This window comes from Schistocerca nitens, unplaced genomic scaffold, assembly GCF_023898315.1.
Source record: "Schistocerca nitens isolate TAMUIC-IGC-003100 unplaced genomic scaffold, iqSchNite1.1 HiC_scaffold_487, whole genome shotgun sequence".
In the NCBI taxonomy this organism is placed as follows: Eukaryota; Metazoa; Arthropoda; class Insecta; order Orthoptera; family Acrididae; genus Schistocerca; species Schistocerca nitens.
In genome coordinates, this window is record NW_026046020.1 from 186116 (window position 1) to 206359 (window position 20244).

The 20244-nt window shown below is 61.3% G+C and overlaps 1 protein-coding gene across 1 annotated transcript in view; it reads left to right on the plus strand.

Annotated features, from left to right (window-relative positions):
- Positions 1-9760: 9760 nt before the first annotated feature.
- Positions 9761-20244, plus strand: part of LOC126232406 (uncharacterized PE-PGRS family protein PE_PGRS20-like) — a gene marked incomplete at its 3' end in the record, with an annotated part of 74526 nt that continues 64042 nt past the window's right edge. The window contains exons 1-2 of the mRNA XM_049942669.1: positions 9761-9887; positions 9997-10144. Of these exons, the coding sequence (XP_049798626.1) occupies positions 9761-9887; positions 9997-10144 (275 nt within the window). The remainder of the gene's footprint in view (positions 9888-9996; positions 10145-20244) is intronic.

Sequence of the window (20244 nt, forward strand, 5' to 3'; positions counted from 1 at the left end):
CGCGTAACATACGCGACTGGAACGGCAAAGGGTGGTAATGACAGTGGCACGTAAAGTGCCCTCCGCCACACACCGTTGGGTGGCTTGCGGCGTACAAATGTAGGAGGTCGGCTGTCGTGTGTGCTTGAAGGCAGATGCGGTGTGTCTGTCGTTGCGGACGGCGGTCAGCCCCCCTCGCGTAAGCGGCGAGGGGCGGCGGCGCTCGGTTGGCCGGTGCCGATGTTGCGCAGGCGGCGCCCGTTTTCTTTGCGGCGGGCAATTTTGTGAGAAACGGGCGCGAATGTTGGCGGGCGAGGTGGCCCGACGGCTGCGGGCCGATCGGGAAACGGTGGGAGGGCGATGGGGCGGCGGAGGTGCGTTTGCACGGCCGGCATCGCCGCACGCCTCCGCTTGTGTGGCTGTGGCGGCGGCCGCGCTGGCCGGGCTGGCGCGGCGACGGTGTGGCAGTTTTGCCGAAGGTTTGGCCATTGTGGCGGGTCGTCGGCTGGGGCTGTGGGGGCGGCATGTGGGCGGGGGCGGCGATTCTCGGCGGGCCGAGCCAGGCTGTAGCGCGCGGTAGCTGCAGTTTGGCCGTGGTTTGCGGCGCTGCCGTGGCGACTGGTTGGCGACTGTGGTGTGGCCGTGTGTAGCCCCATCCTCGGTGGTTTGAACGGCGCGGGTGGTTGCGGCGCAGGTTTGGGGCTGGTCCGCACAGGCTGTCGGACGTTGGGCGGTAGCAAGCGCGGGAGGCGCGGCGCGGCGGCGCGCAGAGTGGCGGCCGCTCTCTCGGCCGTCCGCGCCCGCCCGCGACACTGGCTGGGCCTGGCGGCGCGGCGGCTATTCTCTGCCGCCGTGCTTGCCGCCTGCCGCTCTCGCTCTCGCTCTCGTGTGCGTACGCGCGTCGTCCGTCGAAATAATGGCAGATCAGGCGGCTACGAACGAGACTGCTGCGGCACCCGCCGCCACCGGCACGACGAAGAAGGCCAAGTCTGCGGCGTCTGCGAAGAAGCCGCGCGCCAAGCCTGCGCACCCGCGCACCTCTGAGATGGTGACGGCCGCCATCAAGAGTCTGAAGGAGCGCGGCGGCTCGTCGCTGCAGGCGATCAAGAAGTACATTGCCGCGCACTACAAGCTGGACGCGGAGAAGCTGGCGCCCTTTATCAAGAAGTACCTCAAGTCGGCCGTCGTGGCTGGCGAGCTGGTGCAGACGAAGGGGAAGGGCGCGTCCGGCTCTTTCAAGCTTGCCGGCGCCGGCGGCGGGGCGGCCGAGGGCGGCAAGGCCCGTGCCGGCGGTGCGAAGAAGAAGCGCGCCGCTCCGGCCAGCAAGGAGAAGAAGGGCGCCCGTGCGGCCGGCGCAAAGAAGGCTGGTGGCGTGAAGGCGGCGACCGGTCGGAAGGCGGGCGCCGCCAAGAAGGCGTCTGCGGCGTCGGCGGCTCCCGCGGGTGCGAAGAAGGCGGCTGCGGCCAAGCCGGCCAAGGCCAAGTCGCCGTCGAAGGCGAAGAAGGCCGCCAAGGTTCCGACGAAGAAGCCGAAGGCGCCGCGCCCGAAGAAGGCGACGACGCCGTCTAAGGCGAAGGCGTCGCCCAAGAAGAAGAAGTGAAGTGAAGTAAAGTAAAGAAAGGAAAGGGGAAGGGCTGGCGCTTGACCCCGTCGTCCCCCACCCCCCTCCCCCGCGTCGTCTAGTGGCGCGCGATGGCACGGCTGCGCGCGGCCCAAAACGGCCCTTCTCAGGGCCATCAGAGGACGTCGGGAAGGCGTTGATTGTCGTGCCTGGCGCGTTGTGTTGTGTTGTTTGGGTGGCCGTGCGTGCATGCGCCGGTGTGTGTGTGTGTGTGTGTGTGTGTGGTTGGTTGATGTTTGTGTGGCGTTTCTGTATGACCCTTGTGGGTACTGTTTGCGTGCCGTGGTGGATGGATTGTGGGGCCGGTGGCGGTAGGCGGCGGCGCGCGGTAGCGGAGCGGTTGTGGCCGTTTTTTTGTTTTGTGTTTTGTATTTTGTGCGGCGGCCGACGGTTGGTTTCTCATGTTTCTGGAGACTCTGCTTGCTTTGCGGATGGCGCGTCTTGTTTTTGTGTGTGTGTGTCCTCTGTCTCTGAAAGGGAGACGTTGAGACGTGGAAGTGGCCGGCGGGAATTGGGAAGGCGCGGTGGCGCCTCGGAGACGGCGGCGGCCAGCCACCCGTGGGTGACGTCGTCCGGCTGTTTGTTTGTGTGTGTGTGTGTGTGTGTGTGTACTGAAGGGGGTGGGGTGTTGATGACGTCGAATGTGATTGTTGGCGAGAGCGGCTGTGGACGGGAGGGTGGGAATTGTGGTGGTTGTTTTAACGGGGCTAGAGAGAGAGGCTGGGCGGCAAGACCGACAAAAGTTTTGCTCGCGACGGAGAGATGTTAGTGGCCCTGAAAAGGGCCGTTTTTGTGTTGCGCGCGTGCGGTGCCGTGCCGCGGCTAAGCGGTTTAGGCGCGCTCGCCGCGGATGCGGCGCGCGAGCTGGATGTCCTTGGGCATGATGGTGACGCGCTTGGCGTGGATTGCGCACAGGTTGGTGTCTTCGAAGAGGCCGACGAGGTAGGCCTCGCTGGCCTCCTGCAGGGCCATGACTGCGGAGCTCTGGAAGCGCAGGTCGGTCTTGAAGTCCTGGGCGATCTCGCGCACTAGGCGCTGGAACGGCAGCTTGCGGATGAGCAGCTCTGTGCTCTTCTGGTAGCGCCTGATTTCTCGCAGGGCGACGGTGCCCGGCCTGTAGCGGTGGGGCTTCTTGACGCCGCCGGTGGCGGGCGCGCTCTTCCTCGCCGCCTTGGTGGCGAGCTGTTTGCGCGGCGCCTTTCCGCCGGTGGACTTGCGGGCCGTTTGCTTTGTGCGGGCCATAGCGGTTAGCGGTGCGTGCGGTAGCGAAGCGTCCGGTGCTGCCTTGACAACGGGCCCGCTAGAGCATCTTCATCAGGGTGTGCGGTCTTCACCCTGGTCGGTCGGAGTTTTTGCAGGCTTTCCCTGCATTGCCTCCCTAACATCTCTTCGACGAATGGTGTGTGGTTCTTCTCTTTTAGTTGGTGTCATCTGTTTGCCCTTTTCAGATTATCTTGTCTTCTCTGTGTCCGCGTGTGCGGACAACGGTGCTGACCCGTGGCGGGCCGACTGCACACCTCCCGGCGCGGACGGCGCAGGGAGCGCCTCACTGCGGCTGCTGCTTGGCGGCCGCTTGTGTGGCCGTCAGCAAGGCCTCTGCAACGCGCTGCAGCGTGTCGGCAAGGCTTGCGACCTTGTCGATCGCCACAGAGAGTGCAGAGACGGCTGCTGCCAGAATGTCTTCATTCGCTGCAGGTGCAGCGTCACGCCTTGGCGCAGCAGTCTGACGGGCGGTGGCAGTCGTGTTGCCACTCTTGCCTCCGCCCGTTGATGTGGCTTCTTCTTTGCGCATTTTCCCCTTGTGGGGGGAAACACGCTCGGCTTCTGGTGTGCCCTCACGGGCACGTTTGTTGGCGCGGATGCGCCTTCTTCTGCTCCCCACGGTGGTGGGGTGGTTGTCAGCGCCTGCGGCTGTCCTTTGGGTAGTCGCTGTTGCCTGCCGCCTCGCCGGTTTTGCGCCTGGGCGCGGACGGCCGTGGGAGCGGCCGGCAGACTTCTGTGCTGGCTTCCCGCGCTGGCGAGCAACCGCGGCTATGAACACTTCACAGCCGCGATAACTTGCCACGTGCGGGCCGCCGCAGTTTGCACACTTGGGTGTGTGCGTCCTTGGTAGCGGGCAGAGCCCACTTGCGTGGGGGCCTGCGCACTTCACGCATGCCTCGGGAAAGGCACAGTGGCGAGCCACGTGTCCCATTCCCTGGCAGCGGAAGCACTGCACGAGCCCCCTCTTCTGCTTGAGGCCCTCTGCGGTGACCGACGTGTTGGCCACCTTCTTCAGCTCGAAGAGCCGCCTGTTCTCCGGTGTGTCTGTGGCAATCACCAGCAGGGAAGGCGACTCTTTATGGCTGACGTGGGACTTGACCCTCGTCACATTCCTGACGTGGAAATCAAGGTCCGCCAGCTCTTCTTTTAGCAGGTCTGGTTCAGCCGCCAAGGGAAAGCCCTTGACGACTACCTTAAGTAGCCTCTCGGGGACGGCGGCGTGCGTGTACCAGTGCAGGCCCTGGTTCGACGCCTCCGACGTCACCTTCACGTAGTCCTGCGTGTTGCTGACTTGCAGCCGCACAAGGTTTCCATGGGCAGCCCGCAGTGTGAAGTCTGCAGTCGTCCACTGCCTTACGAGCTGCAGGAAACGCTTGTAGTCTTTGGCCACCTCAAAGACTATCGGCGGCGGCCGTCGATGAGATAGCCCGGTGGCGGGGGCCATCTCCACTTCGTCATCTGAGCAGCCATCCTGTGCAGCGGTCGTGGGTGCCGTCTGCGAGGTCATTGGCTGCTCCGGCCTCTCGTCGTCTGCAAGCGCGCCGAAGCGGTTTGCAGTCGATGTGGGAGGCGGGGAAGGCGTCGCCCTGGGTCTGGCCGCCCGTCGGGACGAAACGGTCGTCCAGGTGGCGCCTGCCTCGCTGTCGTCTCGGATGGCACGTCTTCTGCCTCCCGTGGTAGAGACAGTAGGCTGCCTCTTCTTCTTAGCTGTCTTTCTGGCGCCTAGTTGAGCAGCGGACATCGGCCGTTTGCGCCGCCCGCCATCTGGTAGATGCGGTGAGCTGGCAGCCGTCCATTGCCCGTCCTTCGTTAGCAGGAAATCTGCCAGGTTGACGATGACATCATCATCTTCACCTGACTCGAGGTCCGGGTTCGGAGGCCGAGTCGTCGTAGACGGCGGGTCAGACGGGGCCGCCGGGGGAGCACGCTCCTCCGGAACGGGCCCGCGCGGGCCCGCGCTGCGCTTATATGCCCTCGGTGCGCGTGGTGGGGGGAGGGCGGGCCAGAGTCTATATAGGGGGGCGGCGCGCGCTCACGGCGCACCGTAGCCGACTCGCTAGCGCCGGGTGAGGAGCTGCCGCTTGTGCTTTTTTTGCTTGAGGAGGAGGAAGAATGACAGGCCGCGGCAAGGGAGGAAAGGGGCTGGGGAAGGGTGGCGCCAAGCGGCACCGCAAGGTGTTGCGCGACAACATCCAGGGCATCACGAAGCCCGCCATCCGCCGCCTGGCTCGCAGGGGCGGCGTGAAGCGCATCTCTGGTCTGATCTACGAGGAGACCCGCGGAGTGCTGAAGGTGTTCCTGGAGAACGTGATCCGCGACGCGGTGACGTACACTGAGCACGCCAAGCGCAAGACTGTGACGGCCATGGACGTGGTGTACGCCCTGAAGAGGCAGGGGCGCACCCTGTACGGTTTCGGCGGTTAGGCAGGCAGCCGGTGTGCTGTGCTGTGGCCTTCCCGCGGCCGTGCCGTTGCCCGTGCTTGGTGGGAGAGACGAAAAACGGCCCTTTTCAGGGCCACCACACTGTTCGGAAATTGAAAAGTGCGAAAGGGTCTGTGTTGCCTGCCTGCCTCTGTGTTTGTTGTTGTTGTGCGCCTCTGTTGCTTTGCGTGCGTGCGTTCCGTTTGGAGATTCGACGTGACGTGTGTGTGTGATGGATGCGGGAGGGCGCGGCTGAGTCCGGTGTGTGCGTGGTTTGTTTGTGGCGCGGGCCGGGACCATCGATCGGATCAGCTGTTTGGTTTGGTTTGTGCTGTGCCTGTGTGTTTGGAGAGCGCGCGCGGCGGCCCCGCGTGTCGTCCGTCGTCGGGCCGTTACGCGCTGTGTGTGTGTCGCGCGCGCTCTTTTAATTATGAACATATTAACAATGATCACATCACATTATTGGTGTATTGATGTCGTTGTCGTTGTTTGGAACGCGACTGTGCGTGCGTGGAGGGGTGCAGAAAAAATGTGTGTGTGTGTTCGGCCACACGGGCTGTGGACAAGATGGCGGACGTGCGCCGGCGCCGGCTGCGAATGAATGACTGTGGACGTTGTTGTAAAGTGCGGCGAGGACGACGGAAACTTTGCTTTGGACGTAGGTTTGTGTGGTGGCCCTGAAAAGGGCCGATTGTTGTGAGGCGAGCCGGCAAGGCAAAGGCGCGTTTGCGTTTGCGTGCAGGGAGCACGCAAGCGCAGCGCCGCGGTCCCTGTTTAGGCCTTCTTCTCGGTCTTCTTTGGCAGCAGGACGGCCTGGATGTTGGGCAGGACACCACCCTGTGCGATGGTGACGCCCGACAAGAGCTTGTTGAGCTCCTCGTCGTTGCGGATGGCGAGCTGCAGGTGGCGCGGGATGATGCGCGTCTTCTTGTTGTCGCGGGCCGCGTTTCCGGCCAGCTCGAGCACCTCAGCCGCGAGGTACTCCATGACGGCGGCGAGGTAGACGGGCGCCCCGGCGCCGACGCGCTCGGCGTAGTTTCCCTTGCGCAGGAGGCGGTGGATTCTGCCGACCGGGAACTGGAGCCCAGCCCTGCTTGAGCGGGACTTTGACTTGCCCTTGACTTTGCCTCCCTTTCCGCGTCCGGACATGGCGTTTGGCTAGTGGCGTAAGCGTGAAACACGTAACCGTAACGGTGCGAGCCGCAGCGAGTCGAGCAGCGGAGTGCGTGCGTGTGCCGGCGGCGGCGGGGTGGGGGTCCCTTTATGGGCTCGGGTGCGGCGGCCGGTTGCGCGCGCGCCCCATTGGTCGGCGGCCGCAACAGGGCGAGCTGGTAAAGGTGCGGTGTTGCGGTAGCGGCGGGTGCCACTGTGTGGGGAGACGCTGACTAGAGCGGAGCGCTTGCTGCTTGTTGTTGTACGTTCGAGATGCCGCCCAAGACTAGCGGGAAGGCCGCCAAGAAGGCCGGCAAGGCGCAGAAGAACATTTCGAAGGGCGACAAGAAGAAGAAGCGCAAGAGGAAGGAGAGCTATGCCATCTACATCTACAAGGTGCTGAAGCAGGTGCACCCCGACACGGGCATCTCGTCGAAGGCGATGAGCATCATGAACAGCTTCGTGAACGACATTTTCGAGCGCATTGCGGCCGAGGCGTCTCGCCTGGCGCACTACAACAAGCGCTCGACCATCACGTCCCGCGAGATCCAGACGGCTGTGCGGCTCTTGCTGCCTGGCGAGCTGGCCAAGCACGCCGTGAGCGAGGGCACGAAGGCGGTGACCAAGTACACGAGCTCCAAGTAAGGAGGGGAGGTTGTTACTTCGGCTCTTGGAAGGAAGGAAGCTCCCTCCGTTGCGAGAGCGGCAAAACGGCCCTTTTCAGGGCCACCAAATTGCCTTTGCGGGAAGAGCGGAATTGTTTGTGTGTGTGTGTGTGTGTGTGAGAGGGGGGCGGCATAGCTACCCGGTTTGGTTGTGGTTGCGAGGCAGCTGGTGGTGTGGTCTCGAATGTGGTTGTGGTTACTGGGGTACGGCCGCGAGGGTTTGGTTGCCGCCGGTGTGACGTGGAATGCGTGCACGAGTCCTGGCGTGGTTGTTTGTCGACACATAGATAGATAGATAGATAGATAGATAGATAGATAGGAGGTGTTGGTGCTGTCTGTGGCGCTGATTCATTTCTTTGTCTCCGTCTGCCCGGTTAGTCACGTGACTGCAATTGAAAGTCCTCGCGATTGATTGATTGTTGGCTGTCACCGTTACGGCCGTCTGCGGGTGTCTGTTGTCACATCATACATGATGGCGAGGGTGAAATGTTGTGTTGCCGTCGACTATTCCCTTTGCTGTACGGCGCGTTGGTGTGTTGGTTGACGTTTTAAATGGACGTGTCGTACTATCATGCATATCCATTACGATGTCGCCAAGAAATGTACGGGCGGGTGGGGTAGGCGACACGCACGGTTGCCCTTGATTTGTGATGATAGCCGTTTCTTGCAGTTTGACTGATGATTGATTGGACTGTTGTGCGCACGCACGTCATTCAAGGTGCACGTGTGTTCGGTTGAGTACAGTAAGCGTGAGGCTATGGGCGTACACGCGTTTCGTTGGTCTGTGTCCCCCGGTGTGAAATGGCAGGTGTGTCGGTGATGTGATCCGATCCGGCGGCTCTGAGTAACTGTCAATATCGGCGCGATACACCGGCGTCATGGCAACGTGTCGGTGTGAACACCAGTCGCACTGTGGCACCGTCGGCGCCGCGAACGGTGACGAAAGGCTGACCTTTGATCGGTCGAGTGTCGTGTCTGGGCAGAACGTGTGGAATGAGCAAAACTGTTGGGGACGGAAACAATGGTGGAGGAGGGGAACGGAAAGTAATAAAACAAACAAACAAAATGGAGAAGCAATCACCGGAAAACGAAGCAGGGAAAAACGGAGAGGCGCTGTCTATAGCAGCGGAACGTTCCCGTGCATTGCAGCCGCACTGAGAGGCGTTTACGGCGCGGCTGCAAGTGTCGGCCGTGGCGACGGCTGAATTGCATTGCCTTCCCGGATGAAAAAAAAAGCGTTCGCCGACATGGCTCGGAGGAGGAATCTATGAGAATGCCTTGCCCTTGCCTGCCGTTTCGTGTGCCCTCCTGTTGTGTACGCTGTTGTTGTCCGGTGTAGCGAAGGGTGTGTATGTAGGGGTGGGTGGGTGTGTGTGTGTGTGTTTAGAAGGTCGATAGCTGCCGTCACGGCAGTCAAAGGTGTCGCGAAAAAGTGTGTTAGCCGTGGTTGGTTGGTTGGTTTGTGTGTTTTAAAGAGAAGGGACGAGAGAGAGAGAGAGAGTGAAAGTAGGTGGAGAGAGAGTGCGTTGCGTGTTGCCTAACTGCGTCCGCGAATATGGCAGTAGTTGGTGGTGGGCGTGCCCTTGCATGTGGCCCGGAAGGCGTGTCCGTTTCGCGGTAGTGGCACCGCTGCTGGCATATTCGGGAGATGGGAGGGGGCGCGAAAGGAGAAAGGAGACGCGGAGGCTTTAAAGACGGGGAGGGCGCGTGTGGGTGGCTCGCGCTGCGCTCGGCGGTTGTGTTTGTGCAACAAATGTGTTGCCGGGAGGGGACCGTTGTTGTGGTGCGGTTGTAGCCGCAGACGCGGCCGGCAGTGAACGTGAGACGACGGGTGCGGGCCGGGGCGGCGCATGTCGCCGGTGCCATGCCTTTTAAGAGCCGCGCGGTCGGGGGTGTGCGCACCGTGTGTCGTGTTGCGAGACGGCAGCATTTGTGCTGCGTGGCGTGGCGTGGCGTGGCGTGGCGTGGCGTGGCGTGGCGTGGCGTGGCGTGGGGGCGAGGAGAGCGAGCCGCGCGGTGTGCTTGGGCGCCGGAGAATGGCACACTGCGCCTGCCCGTTGAGGAGGCCGATGGCCGTGGTGTGGTGGAAATGGAGCGCGTCGGACGTGCACCAATGGGAAAGAGAAACAAAGCGGCGACAACGAACGAAAGGGGGAGGGAGGCCATTGTGTCACATGCGGCGGTGGGAGGAAAAAGAAAAAACAAAAACAAAACAAAAAAAAAAAACAAGAAACAAAGACGTAAGAAAGAGGAGAAACAACAAGGACAATGAGTCGTGCGTTCGCGAGGGGGGTGCGCGTGTCACTCCGGTACGCGCAGTGCGGGAATAGAGGCAGCGTCGGCACGGAGAAGCAAGCAAGCAAGCAAGCAAGGAAGGAAGGAAGGAAGGAAGGACGCACGCGCGCTGCGGCGTTTGGCGCGGTTTGCGGCTGGCGCCTTTGGTGGCAACGGCCAGGACAAGCAGCGGTGTATGGTGGTGTGCGGGGCGGACAGGGGCGGCGGCGGTGGTGGCCTGGGAGGAGGCGAGGCGAGGCGGCGCCGACGGTGGCGTGTGGTACGGCGAAAACGGGACGGACGGCGGATGTTGGAGAGGCGCCGCGCACGCAGACACATGGAAGGAAGGAACGAACGAACGCAAGGGAACAAATGGAGGGGGCGAATGTGGAGATGCGGGCAGGCGGTGGTGTTTGTGGGCATGTGGTGGGGAGAAGGGCGGGGGCGGGAGGACAGAGGCGAGGCGACTGCTTGCGTGCTCGCCCGCTCGCTCGCGTGTCTTTTGTTTTTGTGTTTGTGTTTCCATCGTTTGGTCGCCTTGGAGCCTGTCGGTCCCGTCCGTGTGTGGCCACGCTTCGGGCGCGTGTATGTTTGTACGTTTCGTTTGTTCGTCTTCTGCAGCAGAGGCGGTGCGCGGCAGTGGGAACGCCTGCCTGGCGGCTGGGACGGCCAGCAAATGCGGTTGGATGGGCGGCCACAGCACCGCACCTGTGCCCAAGGAGGCGACGCTGGCGGCGGGGCCCCCTCGGATGCGGCCGGCTGGGGCTGTGTGCGCTGCCGCCGCCGCCGCCGCTGCTGCTGGTGCAGCAGCAACGACGACGAACAACGAGTAAGCAAGAAGAGGACGAAGCGGATGGCTGGTGGGTGAGTGCATTTAGGCGGTCGACAAGGCAGTGCGTGATGTGGCGTTGTGACGGGGGTTTGCTCACGTGGCCTCGTTGTGTCGATGCGCAGGAAGATGAGATGCGGGCAGACGCAGACGCGTACAGAGAGACGAGCCCGGTCTGCAGCAGGATGTGGGGCGCGGCGCGCCGAGTGCAGAGCAGCGCGCGCCGCCTGGGCCGGGCTGGGCCCGCCCGGCGGCGGGCCGCGCTGTTGTCGCGGACGTGAGCGCCCCCTGGCGGGTGGTCGGAGGCGGCGCGGTGGACGTGTGTCCGGTTGGCCAGTGCACATTGCGAGTGGCTGGCTGGCGGTCGGCGGCGAGACGGGAGAGGAGGTATGTGTCGCGGGCGCCTTTGCTGCGCTGCGTCGTTGCGTGCCTGGGCGTGCGCCTGTCGACTGTGTGTGACTGTGTTGGGCGTTGTGCCACGTACGTGTGTGCTCGGCCGAAGGCGTCGGAAGAAAAAGAGAGAGAGAGACGGGCGGGGAAAGTGGGTCGGTGTGCGTGCGTCGCCCGTGATGCGATGATGTCGCGTCATGTCTTGTCTTTGCGAAACGGCTGCCGAGAGGTGTGTGGTGGCGAGCGGGAATGTGCGTTTGGTGGTTGCCGGCCGGCCGGCTGTTGTTGGTGGTTCCTCCTGTGGTTGTTTGTGCTGCTTTGATGGCAACGTGGAAGGACGCCGGTTTCCGTGCCTTGCGTGTGGTTGTGTCGACGGTGACTGGTTGGGGGTGTGCGCCGATGCACGTGCCATCATGTTGTCATGTTTGGGTCGTGAGTGTGTTTTTTGGCTGTGTTGTTGTGTACGGGAAGGGGGGGAGAGGCGGCGGCGGCGGGTGATAGTGCGTGCAGTAGTGCCGTTGCGACGGGCGTCGGGTGGAGCCGTGCGTAGTGGCGGTGGCGGAAAGGTGTAGGTTGCGGGAAGCGAGCCCGTCGCGTGTCGTTGTCGTCGTCGTCGTCGTCGTCGTCGACGGGGTCGCGTGCGCTGTGAATCGAGAGTGGCGGGAAAGGAGCAGCGTGCCGCTGTGTCGTGGTCGTTAGCAGAGGCCTGTGCTTGTCCGTTTGTTTTCTGTCGGACGCTTGGTGCGAGTTGTTTGTTTTGTTGCCGCCGCCGCGGTTGTTTTTGTTTGTCGGCTGTGCTGTGTCGGTGGGTCGGCGAGCTGTTTTGCGGTGCGTGAATGTGTTGGTGCAAAAGTGGCGGCGGCGTCATGGCTGCGACCGCGACGAGCCGCGGGCGCGCCATTGATGATGTTGAACACAGAGCGGCTGTGTGCAATGGGAGGCCTTGTGTACGGGTAGCGGTGTTGTCGTACGTGCATCCGGCCCGGTGCGGAAAGCGCCGTTGCGGTTGCGGGGTTGCCTCTGGTCGCGACGTGTGGTGCTCGGCTTTGTGGGTTTTGTGGTGCCCGTTTGGCCGGTGGGTGGTGTTTTTTGTGTGTTTTTGTTTTTGTTTTTTTTTTGTTGTGTGTGTGTGTGTGTGTGTGTGTGTGGTCGGTCTCTTTGGCGCTCGGTATATATCTGCCTCCTGCTCGGTCTTGCGGCGGTTTTGTCGACGTCGTCTGTAGTTTTTTTGCGGCTTGCCGACGACCGACCGACCGACCGACCGACCGACCGAACTACGACCTACCTGTGACAGCTACGTGTGGCGCCCGAAGGTGAACGTAACGTGACCTCGGCGCCCTTAGCCTAACCTAAGATGTCCGGCCGTAAGGTAGGTGCGGCCACCTGACGCCTCACGTCCGAACGCTTAACCTAACTTTGACGCCTAACCTAACTTTAACCCTTAACCTAACCCACGTCCAACCAACGTAACCTAACCTAACCCAAGCGACGCCAACCCTAACCTAAGGTGTTGTACAGTGCGAATGTCGAAGGCATGTTATAGTCGTAGGTGGAGAGCACTGCACGCAACAAGCGGCTACACGGGTAGCAGGGGTTGTGTGGCGTGGGCTGGGCGGTTTGTGTTAGGTTAGATGGCCTTGGGCAAGTACAGAAAGGGGGCAACAGCAGCCTCAACGGGTGCGGGGACCAAGCAGCAATCGGTATTGTTTGTCAACTGTCGAAGCTGCGTTGGTACAGTACCGGAACCGCAAGCGCTGACAGAGAAAGCACCGAAGCTCTGCAATCGTTATAAGGTACAGAAAGCTGGCTGACGCCAGGGATAAATTCTGCCGAAATTGTCACAAAGGTACGGACGGTGTTTTAGAAAGGCTCGATTGCATGCAACCGGTGGTGGTGTGTTCGTCGCTGTTTAGTAGTGGTTTTGATCCTGTAGTGAAGTAGAAGTGGGTGGTTCCTGTGAAATATTGTGGGTGGAGGTTACACTCAACAACCGAGCTAGGTTTAATAATAATTGGCTCCTTTGACCGACCTCCCGACGCAGCAGCATTAGTGGCAGAACAACGGAGAGACGGATTTGGAAACACATTTCACATACATTTTCCTCAGCATGTTAGGGTCTTAGGTGGAGATTTCAATGTACCCGATATAGACTGGGACACTCAGATGATGTTCAGGACGGGTGGTTGGGGGACAGAGAGCATCGAGTGACATTATACTGAGTGCACTGTCCGAAAAGTACCTCGAGCAAAATGAACAGAGAACCGACTCGTGGAGATGACATCGTGGACCTACTGATGACAAACAGACCCGAACGTGTTTCGACTCTGTATGTGCAGAACAGGGACGCAGTGATCATAAGGCCGTTGCAGGGAGGACGGTGTATCTGTTTGGCTAGCAAGAGTAATAGAAGGCAGATTTCCAGACGACCTGACAGATGAAAACGCAAATGCCTGTTCCGACACTGACAATGTTGAGTGTTCATGGAGAAAGTGCAAGGCAATGGTAAAAATGCGTTTTTAGACAGGTACGTGCCGAGTGTAGAACTGTGAGGGATGGGAAAAAAAACCCACCGTGGTATACTACTACAACAACAACAACGTTAGGAAACTATTGCGAAAGCAAAGAGAGCTTCACCCAAAGTTTAAAACGCAGCCAAAATCCTCCGAGACAAACGGGAAGCTAAACGATGTCAAAGTGAGCGTAAGGAGGGCTATGCGTGAAGCGTTCAGTGAATTCGAAAGTAGAACAAACCCTATGTACCGACCGACGTTGACAGAAAATGCTAGGACGTTGCGGTCTTGCGTTGAATCGGTAAGTGGCTCGAAACAGCATATCCAGACACTCCGGCATGGCGATGGCATTGAAACAGAGGATGACACGCGTAAAGCTGTGGTGAAATACCTAAGCACCTGTTTCCAAAGCTGTTTCACAGAGGACGGACCGCACTCTGCAGTTCCGTCTTCTAAATGCTCGCACGAACGAGAAACTGGCTGACATCGAAGTAAGTGTCCAAGGAGGAATGGGAAAGTCCGCCGGACCCGACGGGATTACCAATTCGCGATTCCTACACAGGGTACGCGAAACAACCTGCCCCCCTCCTAACAGCCGTGTACCGCAAGTCTCTGGAGAGGAAGGGAGGGTTCCAAATGATTGGAAAAGAGCACAGGTAGTCCCAGTCGTCGAGCAGATGCGCAAAACCATAGACCCATATCTCTGACGTCGATGTGTTGTAGAACATGTTGTTTGCTCGAGTATCATGTCGTTTGTGGAAACTCCAGAGTCTACTATGTAGGAATCAACATGGATTCCGGAAACAGCGATCGTGTGTGAGACCCGGCTCGCTTTATTTGCCCATGAGACCCAGAAAGCTCCCAGGTGGATGCCATTGTCCTTGACGTCCGGAAGGCGTTCGAGACAGCTCCGCACCGTCGCCTGATCAACGACGTAAGAGTCTACAGAATATCAGACCAACTGTGTGGCTGGATTGAAGAGATGTCAGCAGACGGAACACAGCATGTTGTTATCGATGGAGAGACAGACGTCTACAGACGTTAAAGTAACCCCTGGCGTGCCACGGGGGAGTGTTATGGGACCATTGCTTTTTCACAATTCACATCATATAAATGACCTAGTAGATAGTGGCGGACGTTCCATGCGTCGTTTCGCGGATGATGCTGTATGTAGTATACAGAGAGGTTGCAGGACGATCGGCAGCGGATAGGCACCCGGTGCAGGGGGAGTGGCAACTGTCCCCTTAACATAGACAAATGTAATGTATTGCGAATATACAGAAAGAAGGATCCTTTACTGTGTGATTGATTATATGATAGCGGGACAAACACTGGTAGCTGTGACGTCTGTAAAATATGTATCTGGGAGTAGGCGTGCGGAATGATTTGGAAGTGGAATGATGATCAGATAAAAGTAAATTGTTGGTAAGGCGGGTACCAGGTTGAGATGCATTGGGAGAATGCTTAGCAAAAACAAAAAAATGTAGTCCATCAACAAAGGAGGTGGCTTACAGAAACACGCGTTCGACCGACCCATACGTGAGTGTTGCCCACCAGTGTGGGACCCGTAGCAGGTCGGGTTGACGGAGGAAGATAGAGAAAGATCCAACGTTTTCGTCACAGGGGTATGTGGTAACCGTGATAGCGTTACGGAGATGGCTAAGTGGCAGACTCTGCAAGGGAGGCGCCCTGCATCGCGGTGTAGCTTGCTCGCCAGGTTTTTCTCGAGAGGGTGCGTTTCCGGATGAGGTATCGAACATATTGCTTCCCCGTACGTATATACCTCCCGAGGAGATCCCGAATGTAACAGTAGAGAGATTCGAGCGCGCACGGAGGCTTTCAGACAGTCGTTCTTCCCGCGTAACATACGCGACTGGAACGGCAAAGGGTGGTAATGACAGTGGCACGTAAAGTGCCCTCCGCCACACACCGTTGGGTGGCTTGCGGCGTACAAATGTAGGAGGTCGGCTGTCGTGTGTGCTTGAAGGCAGATGCGGTGTGTCTGTCGTTGCGGACGGCGGTCAGCCCCCCTCGCGTAAGCGGCGAGGGGCGGCGGCGCTCGGTTGGCCGGTGCCGATGTTGCGCAGGCGGCGCCCGTTTTCTTTGCGGCGGGCAATTTTGTGAGAAACGGGCGCGAATGTTGGCGGGCGAGGTGGCCCGACGGCTGCGGGCCGATCGGGAAACGGTGGGAGGGCGATGGGGCGGCGGAGGTGCGTTTGCACGGCCGGCATCGCCGCACGCCTCCGCTTGTGTGGCTGTGGCGGCGGCCGCGCTGGCCGGGCTGGCGCGGCGACGGTGTGGCAGTTTTGCCGAAGGTTTGGCCATTGTGGCGGGTCGTCGGCTGGGGCTGTGGGGGCGGCATGTGGGCGGGGGCGGCGATTCTCGGCGGGCCGAGCCAGGCTGTAGCGCGCGGTAGCTGCAGTTTGGCCGTGGTTTGCGGCGCTGCCGTGGCGACTGGTTGGCGACTGTGGTGTGGCCGTGTGTAGCCCCATCCTCGGTGGTTTGAACGGCGCGGGTGGTTGCGGCGCAGGTTTGGGGCTGGTCCGCACAGGCTGTCGGACGTTGGGCGGTAGCAAGCGCGGGAGGCGCGGCGCGGCGGCGCGCAGAGTGGCGGCCGCTCTCTCGGCCGTCCGCGCCCGCCCGCGACACTGGCTGGGCCTGGCGGCGCGGCGGCTATTCTCTGCCGCCGTGCTTGCCGCCTGCCGCTCTCGCTCTCGCTCTCGTGTGCGTACGCGCGTCGTCCGTCGAAATAATGGCAGATCAGGCGGCTACGAACGAGACTGCTGCGGCACCCGCCGCCACCGGCACGACGAAGAAGGCCAAGTCTGCGGCGTCTGCGAAGAAGCCGCGCGCCAAGCCTGCGCACCCGCGCACCTCTGAGATGGTGACGGCCGCCATCAAGAGTCTGAAGGAGCGCGGCGGCTCGTCGCTGCAGGCGATCAAGAAGTACATTGCCGCGCACTACAAGCTGGACGCGGAGAAGCTGGCGCCCTTTATCAAGAAGTACCTCAAGTCGGCCGTCGTGGCTGGCGAGCTGGTGCAGACGAAGGGGAAGGGCGCGTCCGGCTCTTTCAAGCTTGCCGGCGCCGGCGGCGGGGCGGCCGAGGGCGGCAAGGCCCGTGCCGGCGGTGCGAAGAAGAAGCGCGCCGCTCCGGCCAGCAAGGAGAAGAAGGGCGCCCGTGCGGCCGGCGCAAAGAAGGCTGGTGGCGTGAAGGCGGCGACCGGTCGGAAGGCGGGCGCCGCCAAGAAGGCGTCTGCGGCGTCGGCGGCTCCCGCGGGTGCGAAGAAGGCGGCTGCGGCCAAGCCGGCCAAGGCCAAGTCGCCGTCGAAGGCGAAGAAGGCCGCCAAGGTTCCGACGAAGAAGCCGAAGGCGCCGCGCCCGAAGAAGGCGACGACGCCGTCTAAGGCGAAGGCGTCGCCCAAGAAGAAGAAGTGAAGTGAAGTAAAGTAAAGAAAGGAAAGGGGAAGGGCTGGCGCTTGACCCCGTCGTCCCCCACCCCCCTCCCCCGCGTCGTCTAGTGGCGCGCGATGGCACGGCTGCGCGCGGCCCAAAACGGCCCTTCTCAGGGCCATCAGAGGACGTCGGGAAGGCGTTGATTGTCGTGCCTGGCGCGTTGTGTTGTGTTGTTTGGGTGGCCGTGCGTGCATGCGCCGGTGTGTGTGTGTGTGTGTGTGTGTGTGGTTGGTTGATGTTTGTGTGGCGTTTCTGTATGACCCTTGTGGGTACTGTTTGCGTGCCGTGGTGGATGGATTGTGGGGCCGGTGGCGGTAGGCGGCGGCGCGCGGTAGCGGAGCGGTTGTGGCCGTTTTTTTGTTTTGTGTTTTGTATTTTGTGCGGCGGCCGACGGTTGGTTTCTCATGTTTCTGGAGACTCTGCTTGCTTTGCGGATGGCGCGTCTTGTTTTTGTGTGTGTGTGTCCTCTGTCTCTGAAAGGGAGACGTTGAGACGTGGAAGTGGCCGGCGGGAATTGGGAAGGCGCGGTGGCGCCTCGGAGACGGCGGCGGCCAGCCACCCGTGGGTGACGTCGTCCGGCTGTTTGTTTGTGTGTGTGTGTGTGTACTGAAGGGGGTGGGGTGTTGATGACGTCGAATGTGATTGTTGGCGAGAGCGGCTGTGGACGGGAGGGTGGGAATTGTGGTGGTTGTTTTAACGGGGCTAGAGAGAGAGGCTGGGCGGCAAGACCGACAAAAGTTTTGCTCGCGACGGAGAGATGTTAGTGGCCCTGAAAAGGGCCGTTTTTGTGTTGCGCGCGTGCGGTGCCGTGCCGCGGCTAAGCGGTTTAGGCGCGCTCGCCGCGGATGCGGCGCGCGAGCTGGATGTCCTTGGGCATGATGGTGACGCGCTTGGCGTGGATTGCGCACAGGTTGGTGTCTTCGAAGAGGCCGACGAGGTAGGCCTCGCTGGCCTCCTGCAGGGCCATGACTGCGGAGCTCTGGAAGCGCAGGTCGGTCTTGAAGTCCTGGGCGATCTCGCGCACTAGGCGCTGGAACGGCAGCTTGCGGATGAGCAGCTCTGTGCTCTTCTGGTAGCGCCTGATTTCTCGCAGGGCGACGGTGCCCGGCCTGTAGCGGTGGGGCTTCTTGACGCCGCCGGTGGCGGGCGCGCTCTTCCTCGCCGCCTTGGTGGCGAGCTGTTTGCGCGGCGCCTTTCCGCCGGTGGACTTGCGGGCCGTTTGCTTTGTGCGGGCCATAGCGGTTAGCGGTGCGTGCGGTAGCGAAGCGTCCGGTGCTGCCTTGACAACGGGCCCGCGCGGGCCCGCGCTGCGCTTATATGCCCTCGGTGCGCGTGGTGGGGGGAGGGCGGGCCAGAGTCTATATAGGGGGGCGGCGCGCGCTCACGGCGCACCGTAGCCGACTCGCTAGCGCCGGGTGAGGAGCTGCCGCTTGTGCTTTTTTTGCTTGAGGAGGAGGAAGAATGACAGGCCGCGGCAAGGGAGGAAAGGGGCTGGGGAAGGGTGGCGCCAAGCGGCACCGCAAGGTGTTGCGCGACAACATCCAGGGCATCACGAAGCCCGCCATCCGCCGCCTGGCTCGCAGGGGCGGCGTGAAGCGCATCTCTGGTCTGATCTACGAGGAGACCCGCGGAGTGCTGAAGGTGTTCCTGGAGAACGTGATCCGCGACGCGGTGACGTACACTGAGCACGCCAAGCGCAAGACTGTGACGGCCATGGACGTGGTGTACGCCCTGAAGAGGCAGGGGCGCACCCTGTACGGTTTCGGCGGTTAGGCAGGCAGCCGGTGTGCTGTGCTGTGGCCTTCCCGCGGCCGTGCCGTTGCCCGTGCTTGGTGGGAGAGACGAAAAACGGCCCTTTTCAGGGCCACCACACTGTTCGGAAATTGAAAAGTGCGAAAGGGTCTGTGTTGCCTGCCTGCCTCTGTGTTTGTTGTTGTTGTGCGCCTCTGTTGCTTTGCGTGCGTGCGTTCCGTTTGGAGATTCGACGTGACGTGTGTGTGTGATGGATGCGGGAGGGCGCGGCTGAGTCCGGTGTGTGCGTGGTTTGTTTGTGGCGCGGGCCGGGACCATCGATCGGATCAGCTGTTTGGTTTGGTTTGTGCTGTGCCTGTGTGTTTGGAGAGCGCGCGCGGCGGCCCCGCGTGTCGTCCGTCGTCGGGCCGTTACGCGCTGTGTGTGTGTCGCGCGCGCTCTTTTAATTATGAACATATTAACAATGATCACATCACATTATTGGTGTATTGATGTCGTTGTCGTTGTTTGGAACGCGACTGTGCGTGCGTGGAGGGGTGCAGAAAAAATGTGTGTGTGTGTTCGGCCACACGGGCTGTGGACAAGATGGCGGACGTGCGCCGGCGCCGGCTGCGAATGAATGACTGTGGACGTTGTTGTAAAGTGCGGCGAGGACGACGGAAACTTTGCTTTGGACGTAGGTTTGTGTGGTGGCCCTGAAAAGGGCCGATTGTTGTGAGGCGAGCCGGCAAGGCAAAGGCGCGTTTGCGTTTGCGTGCAGGGAGCACGCAAGCGCAGCGCCGCGGTCCCTGTTTAGGCCTTCTTCTCGGTCTTCTTTGGCAGCAGGACGGCCTGGATGTTGGGCAGGACACCACCCTGTGCGATGGTGACGCCCGACAAGAGCTTGTTGAGCTCCTCGTCGTTGCGGATGGCGAGCTGCAGGTGGCGCGGGATGATGCGCGTCTTCTTGTTGTCGCGGGCCGCGTTTCCGGCCAGCTCGAGCACCTCAGCCGCGAGGTACTCCATGACGGCGGCGAGGTAGACGGGCGCCCCGGCGCCGACGCGCTCGGCGTAGTTTCCCTTGCGCAGGAGGCGGTGGATTCTGCCGACCGGGAACTGGAGCCCAGCCCTGCTTGAGCGGGACTTTGACTTGCCCTTGACTTTGCCTCCCTTTCCGCGTCCGGACATGGCGTTTGGCTAGTGGCGTAAGCGTGAAACACGTAACCGTAACGGTGCGAGCCGCAGCGAGTCGAGCAGCGGAGTGCGTGCGTGTGCCGGCGGCGGCGGGGTGGGGGTCCCTTTATGGGCTCGGGTGCGGCGGCCGGTTGCGCGCGCGCCCCATTGGTCGGCGGCCGCAACAGGGCGAGCTGGTAAAGGTGCGGTGTTGCGGTAGCGGCGGGTGCCACTGTGTGGGGAGACGCTGACTAGAGCGGAGCGCTTGCTGCTTGTTGTTGTACGTTCGAGATGCCGCCCAAGACTAGCGGGAAGGCCGCCAAGAAGGCCGGCAAGGCGCAGAAGAACATTTCGAAGGGCGACAAGAAGAAGAAGCGCAAGAGGAAGGAGAGCTATGCCATCTACATCTACAAGGTGCTGAAGCAGGTGCACCCCGACACGGGCATCTCGTCGAAGGCGATGAGCATCATGAACAGCTTCGTGAACGACATTTTCGAGCGCATTGCGGCCGAGGCGTCTCGCCTGGCGCACTACAACAAGCGCTCGACCATCACGTCCCGCGAGATCCAGACGGCTGTGCGGCTCTTGCTGCCTGGCGAGCTGGCCAAGCACGCCGTGAGCGAGGGCACGAAGGCGGTGACCAAGTACACGAGCTCCAAGTAAGGAGGGGAGGTTGTTACTTCGGCTCTTGGAAGGAAGGAAGCTCCCTCCGTTGCGAGAGCGGCAAAACGGCCCTTTTCAGGGCCACCAAATTGCCTTTGCGGGAAGAGCGGAATTGTTTG